The sequence below is a fragment of the Hypanus sabinus genome, chromosome 15 (assembly GCF_030144855.1).
Source record: "Hypanus sabinus isolate sHypSab1 chromosome 15, sHypSab1.hap1, whole genome shotgun sequence".
In the NCBI taxonomy this organism is placed as follows: domain Eukaryota; kingdom Metazoa; phylum Chordata; class Chondrichthyes; order Myliobatiformes; family Dasyatidae; genus Hypanus; species Hypanus sabinus.
This window is the reverse complement of record NC_082720.1, coordinates 54,754,022-54,770,240: the sequence shown is the minus strand read 5'-3', so window position 1 is coordinate 54,770,240 and position 16,219 is coordinate 54,754,022. Positions and strand designations below refer to the sequence as shown.

Here is a 16,219-nt window from a genome sequence, read left to right as displayed (position 1 = left end):
CTCCCTCATTGTAGTAATGAGAAGAGGGCATACTCTGTGTGATGGGGCCCTTGATGGAGCTGACTAAGTTTGCAATCCTCTGCAGCCTTTTCCAAACTTGTGGTGTGCTCCCTTAGCATAACTGTAAGGGGTTGGTGTGGATTTGATGGGCTGAAAGGCCTGTTTCCCTGCTATATAAGACCATTAGACACAGGAATAGGATTAGACCATTCAGCCCAAGTCAGATCTGCTATTCCTTCATGGCTGATGTATTATCCCTCTCAACCCCACACTCCTACAAGACCATTTACTATGTGACTTTGTTAACAGACACAGTTTTATCAACTCCCATAATGCAGAATGCATTTCTTTACAAATTATGCAACTTGAAGATTCATCTAGTCAATTTAATTCTACGGCATGGACACAATAACTTCCCTTCAGGTCCTGGAACGCAGTCTGTTTTCAAATCAAAGTACCAGGCACTGGTGTTGTGTTCCAGCAGCATCACCAGGGCCCTTTAAGCTTTTGAATCGGTGCAGATTTCAATCAGAAGTTTAATGGGCAAAGCTACTTAACGACCAGCTTCTGGCATCTGTTCTTTCAGTGATACATGAAAGGAATTGATAAATTTTAACGAGAGACACGCAGGGAGCCAAGTATTGGACCTTTGCGTCTGTCACTAAATACCCTTTATACATTAAGCAAGCTTGTACAGACTGGCTGAATTCTAATGAGACAAAACGCCGTGACATTAGAAATATGGCCGAATCTTAGTTCGGAGGCAGCTAACAGTCAATGCTGTAGGATAGAGTTACTGTAACATATCAGGAATTAAGGGATTATTTATTTTATAATTTTGAAACTTAGAGATGTAGCGCAGAATACGTCCTTCAGGCACTTTGAGCCGTGCCACCAGCAACCCACCGATTTAACCCAAGTCTAATCACGGGACCATTTAACAATAACTAGTTAACTTTCTAACCTAGTATGCCTTTGGATAGTGGGAGGAAACTGGGGCACCCGGTGGAGGCATATCCATTCACGGGAAGGACATACAAATTCCTTACAGAGGACACTGGGACTGAAGCCCAATGCCCTGAGCTATAATAGTGTCACAGTAAACACTATGCTACAAAAACTGGCCCTTCAGCCCAACTGATTCAATTTTTTATGCCATGGACCAATGCCATTAAGCAAGGGGTCCACAGAAGCCAGGTTAGGAAACCCTGCTCTAAAGTTTCCTGTCCAAGCGGCTTTTAAATGTTGCTAATGTACTTGCCTCAACCACTTCCTCTGGCTGCTCATTCCACATCTCTAGGAGAAAAGTTGTCCCTCACGTTCCAATTAAATCTTTGCCCACTCACCTTAAACCTATGCCCTCTAGTTCTTGATTCCCAACTCAGGGAAAATAGGAGTGAGTATTCACCTTATCTATGCCTCTCACGATTTTATACTCTTCAATAAGCTCACCCCTCATTTTCTAATGCTCCAATGAAAAATGTCCCAACCTGTTCAACCTCTCTCCATAACTCAGTTCCCCGAGTTCAGCAATCTCCTCTGCACTCTTTCCATCTTAAATTCAGCTTTCCTATAGCAAGAAGACCAAAGATGGACACAACATTCTCAATGTGGCCTCTTGTACAAGGGAAAATGCTGGAGAGTGGCATCGCAGATCAACTAAGCCTTGTTGAATGATGAACAAGATGTGATGCCAGCAGCTCTACTTTATTAGGACTGTGAGGAGAGTTAGTATGACAACAAAGGCTCTTGCAAATCTCTATAGGTGTACAGTGGAGAGCATTCTGACAGGTTGCATCACTGCCTGTTTGCTTGGATTTTCAGAAGGCCTTTGACAGGGTGCTGCACATGAAGCTTCTAAACAAGATAAGAGACCATGGTATTACAGGAAAGATACTAGCTTCCTGTGTAAGTTGCTATAGATTTCTAGTATTGTGCCGATGGCATACTTGTGTAGTAGTTAGTGTCCGACTTTACAGCGCCGGGAGTAAGCTCTGGATTCGATTCCTGCCATTGTTTGTAAGGGGTTTGTACATTCTCCCTGGTTCCCTCCCACATTCTAAAGAACGTACAGGTTAGGGTTATGTGTTGTGAGCATGCTACGTTGATGGAGCAAACTTGGTGACACTTGTGGGCCGACCCAGCACATCCTCGGACTACGTTCTTGGCAGCCCACAACATATTTCATGACATATTTCACCATTTGCTCAAAGCACATGTGACAAATAACGCTAACCTTAACCTCTTCAATGTAAAATAACAACTTTCCATTTCACTGGGGAGACGGACTTACCTGCACACAGTGCGAGAAGATCAAGTTCAGTACTTCCAGCGACAGGCGCACAACCTCTGCGTCGGCTGCTCGGAGGGTGCTGCAAAGCGCAGGAAACAACTCCTTGTGTTGCTGTAGTCTGTCACAGTGTGCTGGCCCTTTCTCCGCAATGTTACCCAACAGTATCAGCACCTGTACCAAAGACATACAAAATCCATATCCGTATTCTAACCTCTAAAAAAACATCTGGAATCAGATTTATTATACCCAGCCTATGTCATGAAATTTATTGATGTGAGGCAGTAGGTCAGGTGAGGACATAGAAACTACTATGAATTACAAAATAAACACAGTGGACTCTGGTTAATTGGCGCAGCCGCCTACTTGGGACAATATGGAGCAGGAGACTGTTGCTCAACAGTTTCTATCTAGTGTCAGTTGCATGCACTTGTGTAGCCATTAGTAGATACTTATAATGAACAGTTTTTAAAATAGTGCTCAAAAAGCAGTGATTTTTGTCACTGATAATTGACGAGAAATAAGTAGTAAGACAATTCAGAACTGTTTTGCTCACTGCAGTTTCAAGCATTCACGCTTAGAGATGCAAAAAAACAGCCAGGAGTAAAAATGAAACTATTTCACTACTTCAACAAGGTAGGAACAACAAGGAATTTGAAGGTATTGACAAACATCAATCAAAACTGAAGATTTGGAGGATGCAATTGTCGAAAGCATTGTGTGAAGGCAGTCCATTGTATAAACTTGATGATTTCCTCTGTTGATAACCATTAGGAACTAGTGTAATAGTATTCATAGTGTCCTAATTTGTTCTGTATTTCATTTAAATATATAACTTGTTACTTAGTTTGTCTTTTTTATACCTTTAAACTACTTCTGTGAAATTTCGGCTAATTGGGGCAGCTGCTCAATTGGGCCAAAATTTACTGGTCCTGATGTGTCCCAAATTATCCAGAATCCACTGTACTGCAAAACCTGAAAGGAATAATGAAAATGAGGAACGCATGATTTCATTAAATGGAACTGCTGGAACTATTGAACTATTAAAATAAAAAATTCACGTCATTTTAAAGTTTCCTCCCCCACGCAGTTCATCTAATCAACCATTCTAGTTAGCTCCCTGCCCCCCACTACCTATTACTCCCATCACTGCACTGTCAATACTTTAAACCACATTTTATAGTGCTGTCTACATTGTAACTATACACTGGTATTTATGTATTCTTGCACATTTTATTCCATATCTGTACTATAACCTCTAACTTTTTTAAAATAAAATTCTTAACTCTTATAGTTGGGTGGCAGGGTGGAGTTACATCTCTACCAAAGGAGGTGTAAGGCACTCCTTTCCCCTGCTAGCCTGCAGGTCCCACTTGGGCAAGGTGCAGCACCTGCTCAGCCCCTGATCAGGGTCACGAGAAGCCATGGGAGCAGGTGGTGGATAATCGTATGAGCAGCCATTGCACATCACAAGCCTTGGTTATGTGACCACTGACGCTAGGCAGACAGTCTCTGAAGAGTATTGATAATGGCTGGGGTCAATCGTCTTTTAAAAATAGCAAACCACTTCTGTGGAAAAATTTGCCAAGAACAATCATGGTCAAGACCACAATCGCCTACATCACATCTCACGGCACATTTTTACTGGATGCCACACCCTGATTAACACAGCACAGCAAATTCCTAATACATGTAAATACATATGCCGAATAAAGTGTTGTGTAAGACTGATAAATCAGTTTATTCTGTCAGAAATACCACGGGACAGTGAAAAACTTGTCCTGCATACCATCCATACAGATAATTTCATTACAACAGTACATTGAGGTAGTACATGGGAAAACGATATCAAAATGTATAATAAAGTACAGAGATAGTGCAGATAGATGTAATGTGCAAAGACCATAATGAGGTAGATTGAAGTCAAGAGTCCATACTGGACTTAGCTGTTCACCTCCCAGAGCAACACTGAGCAGCTGGCTGATGGAAGGAAGCAATGAGCCTGTGATGCACTGGACTGTCTCAAGTTCAAGTTGAATTGTCATTTAACCATACACAGGCAAACGAAACAGTGCTCCTCTGGGGCCAAGGTGCCATTCACCATACCAACAATCACGTGACTCTGATATTGTTTATTTTACCTTCTGTATGTACTGCTATTGACATAGAGACTAGAGATATTCTTCTCCTGTTTGTTGTTTAAATCAATAAAAAGATTGAAAAAAGAAAGAAAGAACAATCAGACACAGCACACAGAGCATGTGATATTAGGACAGCAGAAAAACAGTTACAAAAAAATAATAATAATAATCTAGCCCAAGTCCCTGAGTGTCATGGGCTGTACATTGATGGTTGTCCTGGAGCCACGTTTCTGCAAGAACAAGCCTTCAACAGCAAGTGCAGCTGTAGACAAATGCAATCCAGCTTGTCTCCAACTGAACGGACAGTGGAGGAGAGCGGCACTGACGAAAGGGGCCAGGCCACAACCCAGCACAGTACTGAGTGGAACCCAGCCTCCTCTAGTATCTGCTTCACTGTTGGTCTTGCCAATGAACCAGTGAATCAAAGTGTCAGTATTCTGCACTACCAATGTCCAACGGGGTCTTGCAGTAAAACATCCAAGACAATCACTTCCACCGTTTGTCGGATCACGCTCCACGCACGGCCTGGGACACCTTCTTCCCCAAGTTACTGAAGCAGGCTGGAACACAGTGTGCAACAAGTCCAGCTCCCTCCCTATCTAGCAACTCTTTAGTAGGGTGGTCCTGCAGAGTCTGCTGCCTTTAATAACCAGTGTCTTGCGATCGTAAAAAAAAGACAAAGGATGAACAATTGCACCTTTGTTTGGACCCTGGCAGGCCACTGCCCCCAAACATGCTAACAGCTTACCACTGTCTGCATGTTCTGAGGGTAGGGAGCAGAGCAGCTGCCAGACCAGGTCGAGATGCAGCCCTTCAGAACTTCTGTAGAACATCTATGTTCAAGAGAACTCCCAGGGTTGTTATTCATCCAGTCCTGGCCAATATTTGCTACTTAAAGAAAGATAAATTGGTCATAATTTTTGTAGATGCACCACAAAATGATTCTAGATTTAAATCTATACTTCAACCTCTAATATAGTTTTATATAATTCTTTATCCCTTCTGATTGCTGAACATGTAAATACATGTGCTGAATAACATTGTTCCTCGAACCATAGACAATAGAGTAGGAGTAGACCACTCAATCCGTTGAGACTGCTCTGCTGTTCCATCACGGCTGGAGAACTCCATTCTCGAGGCTTCTCCCCATAACCTCTGATGTCCTTATTAACCAAGAACCTATGAACTTCTACTTTAAATACACCCAATGACTTGGCCTCCACAGCCATTGCTGCAATGAATTAACAGATTCACTACCCTCTGGCTATAAAATATTCCTTCTCATCTTTGTTCTGAAGAGATGTTCTTCCATTCTGACCCTGCGCCATCTGGTCCTAGACTTCCCCCGCTATTGGAAACATCCTCTTCACATCCACTCTATCTGGGCCTTTCAACATTCGATAGGTTTCAATGAGATCCACTGCCCATCCCCCATTCTTCTAAACTCCAGCAAGTACAAGCTTAGAGCCATCAAATGCTCCCCTTTCATTCCTGAATTATTCTCATGAACCTCCTTGATAAGGTGGACTTTTAACATCACTAACTATCTCATTATGGCCAATGGTCTTGCACCTTATTGTCTGGCTGCACTGCACCCTCTCTGCAACTGTAACACTTTATTCTGTGTTCTGTTATTGTTGTACTCCATTGAAGCACTGTTGCAATGAAACAGCTTATATCGACAGCATGCAAAACAGTGTTTCACTGTACGGTGACAACAGTAAATCAACTTTACAAATTTTCACAATGCAGCTTCTGAGATTGCTGTGTGAATTTTAGTAACTGCATTTCTTCAACTGCCAGTGGAGATAAGTGATACAAGTGAACAGTTTTATGATCTCCTCAAAGAGGGCTAGAGAAATGCAAGTTCTTCACTGTTAATAAATTTCCATCCCTGTTGGATACCTTAATGACTGAAACCCAATGAGCTATAAAATCAAATATTCAGTAAACTAAAGTTACTCCCTTGGCACGGCACCATCAAGTAATTAAGCTAAATCCTCTTTAAAAATTTACAACTCTTGAGGTTTAAAATTCTAGTTCACGCACTAAGAAAGAGTTAAGATGCAGTTTCCTTCTGACAGCCTGACTGTGGGGTATTGTTGTTCACACATACTGATGGTGATTATGTTCATGTTGAAGGAAACTGGCAGAATGTGAAAGCACAAAACATTCTCGTTCACAAGATATTAAAAAAAACAAGTCTACTGGATTAAACTGGACAAAGTGCTGGAGGAACTCAGGCCAGCTAGCGTCTAGGGAGGAGAATAAACAGGGAACATTTTGGGCTGAGGTCCTTCAGGAAAGTGCAGAAGCCAGCATAAGGTGGGGAGAGTGGAAGTGGTACAAACTGGTGAGACCAGGTGAGAGGGAAGGTGAGTGGGAGGGGAAGGGAGATGAAGTGAGAAGGAGGGAGGTGATAGGTAGAAGGTTGAAGAAGGAATCTGATAGGGGAGGAGAGTGGATCAGGACTGAAATGGATAACGATGTAATATAACTGAGTATGTTGTGTTTAATGATCTCCATCGATCATTGCAAAAGTCAAAATGTAATGCAAAGCCACATTACACTTCTGTCAGAATGAAATTAGAGGAACAATGAAAAGTCAATGGCCTGAAACATTAACTGCTCTCCAGCAATTTTTATTTCAGTGATGTTGAAATTGTATGAAAATGTTTGGGTGTTTTTAGTGGTTGGCACATAACAACAAATAATTTCAGCCACCAAACTTGGAAACATCCTCTCCACGTCCACTCTAAGCCATGGAGAGCAGTGAATCTTTGGAATTCATTAGCACAGACATCTGTGGTGACCAAGTCATCGGGTATATTTAAAGCAGAGGTTGAAAGATTCTTCATTGGTTACAGAGAGAAGCCAGGAGAATGGAGTTGAGAGGGAAAATAAATCAGCCATGGCAGAGCAAACTCAATTGGTCAAGTGGTTCAATTTTGTTCCTATGGTTTTTGGCAGAGATCTTGAAGGGTAATAGGCTAGAGGTGGACTTTTTTTGAAGGGGAACAAACAGTTGATGTTTTGGGCTAAGACCCTTCAATCAGGGCTTGAAAGGGAGGGGACAGAAGCCAGAATGAGAAAATGGCGTCACCAGTCCTGTTGGAGGTCTTGGCTTGAAACCTCAACTGTACTCTTTTCCAAAGATGCCTCATGGCTACCTGAGTTCCTCCAGCATTTTGTTTGTGTGTTACTTGGATTTCCAGCATCTGCAGATTTTCTCTTGTTTGTGATTTGACAACTACACCACAAAGTCTCTTCCAGGAATGCCTACCCTGAAGAAATTTAAATCTTGCCTTTGATGGGAGTTGAGTGAAACCCTCTCTCACTGCTCCCACTCTGACCAGTCCTTTGAAGGATCTCACCCCGAAAGAATCAACTGTATTCTTTTCCATGGATGCTGCCTGGCCTGCTGATTTCCTCCAGTATTTTGTGTGTATGCGAAGAAGGTGGGGGAAAGGGAAGGAGGACAAGCTAGCAGGTGATAGGCAAGTTGAGGTGAGATGGAGGCTGAGTGGGGGAGGGATTGGGAGGGGCTAGGTTGAAGAGGCAAGCGTCTGAAGAAAGAATCTTCCGGGGTGCCTAGGTGCGACTGAAGTAGCAGCAGTACTCTCAATGGATAAGATTAAATCTGATTCTCCTGAATCTGATAGAAGAGAAGATTTTACCATGGGACAAATGACAGGAAGGGAACTGGGGGGAGGGGGGAGATAGGCAGATGAAAAGAAAAGGGATGAGAAAATAGAACATAACAGCACAGTACAGACCTTTCAGCCCATGATGTTGTGTCAGTAACCCTTTTGCCCCCCCCCCCCTCCAGATAGCCCTTCATTATTCCATCATTCTTAAATGTCCCTAACGTATCTGCCTCTATCACCCCCCCGGCAGGGTGTTCCACACACCCACCACATAAGCCTGTAAAGGAAAGACCCCTGAAAATGCACACAATTCAGTTCATTCAGCTGTTGCTGGTAAAAGCAACCAGTGCCTAACAATTGTGAATCAGTCAGGCCTCAGGTGAACAAAACTGTCAGAAACACAAGACATTCTGCAGATGCTGGAAATCCAAAGTAAACACACAATATACTGGAGGAACTCAGCAGGTCAGGCAGGATCGATGTAAAAGAATAAACAGTTGACGTTTGGGGCCAAGACCCTTCTTCAGGACTGTGTGGCGTCACTGTTGACATTTATGTTCAAACTGAAGGAAACTGGCAGAATGGCAAATTCTTGTTCACAAGAAATAAAGAATCTAATGGATCAACATGTACAAAATGGTGGAGGAACTCAGCAGATCAGGAAGCATCTATAGAGCCTCAGGCCTAGAAAGGAAGGGGGAAGAAGCAAGAACAAGGTGAAGGGAGGGACTCCTATACAAGTTGGCAGGCAATAGAAGAGACCAGGTGAGGGGTTTGAAGGCTCAGTCAAAAGTGATTTGAGGGAGATAGGTTGAAGAGATAAAGAAGGAAACTGATAGCGGAGGAGAGTGGACCATGAGAGTAAGGTAAGGAAGGGAACCAGAGGGAGGTAATGAGGTGAGGAGAAGATGAGAGGGAACCAAAACAGGGAATGGGAAAAGAGAAGGGGAGGGCAGAGAAATTACTCGAAGTTAGTGAAATCAGAGTTCATGCCATCAGGCAACATATATTTCAGGATTATATATCAGACATGATAGAATGGTGGAGCAGATTCCTAAGGCTTATGGAGTTCAGAATCAGTATTGAACAGCAGAGACGTCAAAACTGGACAAGCAGAGAGGCAGAGACTCACCAGAGTGTTAATGCCGCCAGAGAAAAGCATCAGTTGGAGTACCATGGGCACCAGGTCCAGGCTGAAGATGGTTGAGCACAACTGGTCATCAGCAGCTGCAGAGAACAAGCGAATGGACAGTTAGTGACTGGACATCACTGAAAGACATAATCTGAAACAAAGCCAGAAAGAACGGGGAATGTCAAACATTCCTGACAGTTGAGGTGCCACAATAGCACAGCAGTTAGCGTGACATGAACAGCTTGAGCTGTCCAAGTTAAGTTCAATTCCAGCGTCTACATATCAATGATTTGGATGATGAAATTGATGTCTTTGTTGCAAAGTTTGCGGGCAAAATGAAGATAAATGGAGGGGCAGATAGTTTTGAGGAAGTAGAGAGGCTACAGAAGGATTTTGACAGATTAGGAGAATGGGCAAAGAAGTGGCAGATGGAATACAGTGTCTGGAAGTGCATGGTCATGCACTTTGGTAGAGAAATTAAAGGGTTGACCATTTTCTAAATGGAGCGAGAATTCAAAACTCTGAAGCGCAAACCGACTTGGGAGTCCCTGTGCAGGTTAGTTTGCAGGTTGAGTCTGTAGGTGTAGAGTAGAGCAGTGGGCAAAGCATGCATCCTTGAGGCGCACCAGTGTTGATTGTTAGCATGGAGGAAATTCTATTTCTGATCCGCACAGACTGTGGTCTGCCAGTGAGGAAGTCAAAGATCCAGCATCGCCAAAATAAAAATAAAAGTTGCACTGAGCTTTCTTCTAGAACTGCTGCAGTCCTTGAGTGGTGGGTACAACATCTTAACACAGACTCACCGGTTAGGTTGTTGAGGAGCCACAGACATTCCCGCGTCAGGGATGGGTGCGACTGTAGGAATTTGTTGATGATTGAACTCAGTGCCTGCAGCACTCGCCAGTCCAACAGCCGGTCTCTGCTCAGGACTGATTCACAGCTCGCCGTCAGATTTCCCAAGCAACGGGCCACAGGGTAAATGAGCTGAAAGAGTAAGGAGAAAAGTATAAACAAAACTTTCTATCCTCAGAAATCCTCACCATCCAGGTCATGCTCTCTTCTCATTACTACCATTGTTAAGAAGGTACAGGAGCCTCAGGTCTACAGTTATTACCCTTCAACCATCAGTCTCCTGAACTAGAAGGGATAACATCACTGACCTCAACTCGGAACTGAATCCACAACCAACACTCACTATCAAGGCCTCTATGACTTGTGTTCTCAGTATTTATTGACTTTTGCATATGGTCTTTTGCACATTGGTAGGTTGCCCACCTTTGTTACAGTGTAGTTTTGCATTTCTCTGCTCTACACTGAATGTCCACAAGAAAATGAATCTCAAGGTTGTATCTGGTGGCATACATGTATCATACTTTGACAATGAATTTACTTTGAACCTTGAATAAGAGATTCTGCAGATACTGGAAATCCAGTAACATACACAAAATGCTGGAGGAACTCAGCAGGTCAGGCAGAATCTATGGAGAGGAATAGACAGTTGACTTTTGGCCAATGTGCCAAAGTTTTCTTTATGACTGAATGTTGATCAACCTCCCACGTGGGATTTTGCCAAAGGCCCTGCTAAAGTCCATGTAGACAACATCTACAGCCTTGCTTTGATCAATTTTCCTGGTAACTTCCTTGAAAAACACTGTTAGACACAACTTACCATGCACAAAGCCATGTGGACCATCCCCATCAGTCCTTGTCTATCCAAATACTTATATATCCAATCCCTTAGTATACCTTCCACTAACTTCCCCACTACTGGTTAGTCATGCTCACAACCCTATAAATCCTTGGCTTATTCTTAGAGCATTTCTTAAACAACAGAACAACATGATCTATCCTCCAGTCCTCTGGTACATCACCTGTCACTAAGGATATTTTAAATATCTCTGTTTGGGTCACTGCAATTTCTGTACTAGCCTCTCACAGGGTCCAAGGGAACAGCTAGTCAGACCCTGGAGATTTATCGACCATAATTTGCCTCAAAACAGCAAACGCTTCCTTGTTTGTAATCTGTATAGGGTCCATGACTTTATTGCTGCTTTGCCTCACTTCTACAGACTCCATGCCCGCTTCCCAAAAGATGCAAAAAGTCAATTTAAGACCTTCCTCATTGTATTTGGCTCCACGCATAGATTACCATTTTGATCTTCTAGAGGATCAATTTTGTCCTTTGCTATCCTTTTGCTCTTAATATATCTGTAGAAGCCCTTGGGGTTCACCTTCACCTTGTCCACTAGGGCAACCTCATGCCTTCTTTTAGCCCTCCTGATTTTCTTTCTTGGTGTTCTCTTACATTTCTTAAACTCAAGTACCTCATTTGTTCCTGTCTGCCTATACCTACTACAATTGCAAGAAAAAGTTTGTGAACCCTTTGCAATTACCTTGTTTTTCTGTATTAATTACTCATAAAATGTGGTCTGATCATCATCTAAGTCATACAAATCTGCCTAAAGTAATAACACACAATTACACTTTTTATGTTTTCATTGAACACATTGTTTAATCATTCGCAATCCAGGCTGGAAAAAGTATGTGAACGCTTATATATAACTAATAGAATCTCTTCAGCGGCAATAACCTCCACCGGCTGCTGATCAGACTTGCACAATGGCAAGTAGGAACGTTAGACCATTCCTCCTTACCAAACTGTTTCAATTCGTCAGTATTTATGCCATACCTTGCATAAACAGCCCTCTTCAGATCATGCCACAGCATCCCAGTTGGGTTAAGGTCTGGACTCTTGACTTGTCCATTCCAAAGCACAAATTTTCTTTTCAAATCATTCTGTTGTAGATTTACTCTTATGTTTTGGATCATTGTCTTGTTGCATCATCAAACTTCTACTAAGCTTCAGATAATGGACTGCTACCCTGACATTATCCTGTGAAATATCCTGATACAATTTTGATTTCATTGTGTTCCCTCAACAGTTGCAAGCTGTCTAGGTTGTTATTAGTAGAAGCAGATTGCGTTTGTCTACTATTGTGGCTTAGAGGAAGATCAGATATCATTTTAATGCAGAAAACCAGGTAATTGCAAAGGATTCACAAACTTTTTCTTGCAACTGTATGCAGCACCTTCTTTTTCTTAATTAGGACCTCAATATCTCTCGAAAAGCAAGGTCTGTTATCTTTGTCTGTTATTCTGATAGACACACACAAATTTTGCACTCTCAAAATTTCAGTTTGAGGCCTCAGTTACTAAATACACCTTTGCCAGAAAACAGCCTTACCCAATCCACATTTGCCAGACCCTTTCAGATATCATCAAAATTGGACTTTCTCCAATTTAGACTCTCAAACTGCAGACCAGAACTATCCTTTTTCATAATTACTTTGAAACTAACGTCATTACATTCACTAAATGCAAAGTATCACAAACTTCTGTCACGTGCCCTGTCTCATTTTCTAATACAAGATTTCATATCACATGCTCTCTAGTTGGAACTGGTATGTACTGATTAAGAAAACTTTCCTGAAGACATTTTACAAACTCTTTCCATAAGACCATAAGACACAAGAGTCAAATTATCCCTTTTGGCCCATTGTGTTTGCTCCGCCTTTTAACCATGGCTGATCCTTTTTTCCCCTCCTCAATCCCATTCCCCGGCCTTCTTCCCATAACCTTTGATGCCGTGTCCAATCAAGAACCTATCAAGCTCTACCTTAAATACACCCAACAACCTGGCTACAGCTGTCTGTGGTAATAAACTCCACAAATTCACCACCCTTTGGCTAGAGAAATTTCTCAGCATCTATGTTATAGATTGATGCCCCTCTGTATTTTAGAAAGGATAAACTGACATTGGAAAAGGTTCAGAGAAGATTCACAAGAATGATTCCAGGAATGAAAGGGTTACGGAATGAGGGACTTCTGGCACTCTTCTGCTGTAGTCCCTGGAGTTCAGGAGAATGAGGGGGGAAATTTGATAGAAACATTCTGAATATTAAAAGGCCTGAACAGATTAGATATGACAAAGTTATTTCCCATGGTAGGGGAGTCTAGGACAAGAGGGCACAACTTCAGGATTAAAGGACATCCATTTAAAACAGAGATGCAGAGAAATTACTTTCGTCAGAGGTTGATAAATCTGTTTGTTACCACAAATGGCTGTGGAGGCACTTAGGGCAGAGATAGATAGGCTCTTGATTAGCCAGGGTGTCAAACGGCATGGGGAGAAGGCAGAGAGTTGGGATGACTAGAAGAATTGGATCAGACTCCTCAGGCCGAATGGCCTACTTCTGCTCCTATATCTTATGGTCTTATATCCTGAGGCTGTAACTTCTTGTCCTTGAACCCCCACCATAGGAAACATCCTTTCTACATCTATTCTGTCTAGTCCTTTCAACATTCGAATGGTTTCAATGAGATCCTTCCTCATCCTTCTAAATTCCAGCAAGTACAGGCCTGGAGCTATTAAACATTCCTTGTATGATAACCTTTTCCTTCCCAGAATCATCCTTGTGAACTTCCTCTTCACCCACTCCAATGTCACTACATCTTTTCTTCGATGGGGAGCCCAAATCTGTTCACAAATCTCAAGGTAAGGCCTCATCAATGCCTTATAAAGCCTCAGCATCACATCCCTGTTCCTGAACTCTAGACCTGTTGAAATGAATGCTAACATTGTATTTGCCCTCCTCACCACCAACTCAACCTGCAAATTATCCTTTGGGGTGTTCTGCACAAGGACTCCTAAGCCCCTTTGCATCTCAGATTTTTGGAGTTTCTCCCCATTTAGAAAATAGTCTGCACATTTATTTCTTCAATCAAAGTGCATGACCATGCATTTTCCAACATGGTATTTCATCTGCCACTTTCTTGCCCATTCTCCCAATATGTCTAAGTCCTTCTGTATCCTACCTGTTTCCTCAACACTACCTGCCCCTTCACCAATCTTTGTATTATCTGCGAACTTGGCAACAAAGCCAATGATTCCATCATTTAATCACTGATATACAGCATAAAAAACTGTCCCAACACAGACCCCTGCGGAACACTACAAGTCATGGCAGCCAACCAGACAAGGATCCTTTTATTCCCTCTTGTTGCCTCCTACCAATCAGCCAATGCTCTAACCATGTTAGTAACTTTCCTGTAATACCATGGGCTTTAACTTGGTGAGCAGCCCCATAGGTCGCATCTTATCAATGGCCTTCTGAAAATCCAAATATATAACATCCACTACATCCCCTTTATCTATCCGACTTGTAATCTCCTCAAAGAATTCCAACAGGTTTGTCAGGCAAGACTTTTCCTTAATGAAGCAATGCTGACTTTGTCCTATCCTGTCCTGTTGTAGTGTTCTCGCTCGGGTGTAACAGAACGCCAAACTAAACACCAAGTTAAACCTTTGTCAATGACGACAGGATCACAGTAAGATTAACCATTTACTGTTCACTCTTCCACATTAACGTATGGTGAAAACTGTTGATAAAACAATACAAGATTTGTACAGCAGTTGTTTCCTTCTTAATATTACATTTACATCGTAAATACTTGCAAAAGTAAAACTACAACAACTACATTACATTAAAGTGCAGCATAGTCAGAATCTACCTACGCCATTGACTGCTTTAAATACACTTCAACGCAAACTATCCGCAACTCTTTAACTAACGAAAACATAAACCTTATCGACCGTCGTTACTTTTAACAGGATCGGCGTTAACATTTTAATTCAACATATTGATTATCTCATGACTTACAGCGTTGCCTTCACTATGTTTCTGGTGCGTAGAGAGAAAACATTGCTGCTGCTTGCGCTCGCACATGTCTCGACCCCCACCTCCCCGTTTCTCCAAACCGGTATTTTCCCACAGGACGCGGCGAAACTGGATGCGATATCTCACAGACAATGAATTTACTTTAAACAATCCTAACTTTAACTAGAATGCTAACAAATGAATTACTAAACAAAAATATTATAAACTAAGTAACTGCCATAAAGGCAACACACCTGTCACTAAGTATTCCATAACCTCATCCTTAACCATCGACTCCAACGTCTTCCCAACCACTGAGGTCAGGCTTACTGGTCCATAATTTCCTTTTTGCTACCTTCCTTCTTTCTTATAGAGTGGAGTGACATTTGCAATTTTCCAGTCCTCTGGCACTGTGCCAGGATCCAATGATTTTTGAAAGATCATTTCTAATGCTTTCACATTCTCTACCGCTATCTCTTTCAGAACCCCAGGGTGCAGTTCATCTGGCCCAGGTGATTTATGTACCCTTAGGTCTTTCAGCTTTTTGAGCACCTTCTCCCTTGTAACATTAACTGCACTCATTTCTGCTCCCTCGCACCCTTCAATATCTGGCATGCTGGTAGCATCTTCCACAGTGAAGCCTGATGCAAAATACTCACTTAGTTTGTCTGCCATCTCCTTGTTCCCTGTTATTATTCCTCTGGCATTATTTCCACTCTCATCTCTGTTTTTTTGTAAATTTGAAAAAGATTTTATTATCCACTTTGATATTATTTGCTAGCTTGCTTTCATATTTCATCTTCTCCCTCCTAGCAATTCTTTTAGTTGTTCTCTCTAGGTTTTTAAAAGCTTCCCAATCCTCTGTCTTACCACAAATTTTTGTGTTGTTGTATGCTTTTTCTTTTGCTTTTCAATGAGCTTTGACTTCCCTTGTCAGCCACATATGTACTATTTTGCCATTTGAGTATTTCTTAGTTTTTCAAATATTATTTATCCTGCACCCTCCTCATTTTTCCCAGAAACTCACACCATTGCTGCTCTGCTGTCATCCCTGCCAGCAGCTCCTTCCAATTTACTTTAGCCACTCCTCTCGTACCACTGTAATTTCCTTTACTCCACTGAAATACTGCTATGTCAGACTATCAAATTTCAAGTTGAACTCAATCATTTTGCGATTATTGCTTCCTAAGTGTTCTCTTACCTTGAGCTCCCTAATAACCTAAAGTTCATTACATACCACCCCAAACCTGCTTGGCTGATCCCCCAGTGTGCTCAATGACAAGCTGCTCTAA

General features: G+C 42.1%; 1 protein-coding gene across 4 annotated transcripts in view; it reads right to left on the bottom strand.

The window, feature by feature from the left end:
* The window catches only part of tmco6 (transmembrane and coiled-coil domains 6), a 77,261-nt gene that overhangs the window by 27,434 nt on the left and 33,608 nt on the right, over positions 1-16,219 (bottom strand). For 3 of the 4 annotated variants that reach the window (XR_009515912.1, XM_059990441.1, XM_059990442.1), the window contains exons 9-11: positions 10,014-10,194; positions 9,211-9,305; positions 2,294-2,464 (exon numbers count right to left, since the gene is read on the bottom strand). Coding sequence is in view for 3 of the 4 variants with exons in the window: in XM_059990441.1 (XP_059846424.1) it covers positions 2,294-2,464; positions 9,211-9,305; positions 10,014-10,194 (447 nt within the window). In the remaining variant the exon portion in view is untranslated. Of the gene's footprint in view, positions 1-2,293; positions 2,465-3,138; positions 3,266-9,210; positions 9,306-10,013; positions 10,195-16,219 lie in introns of those variants that run through there. The other variant, XM_059990443.1, reaches the window with a different exon arrangement.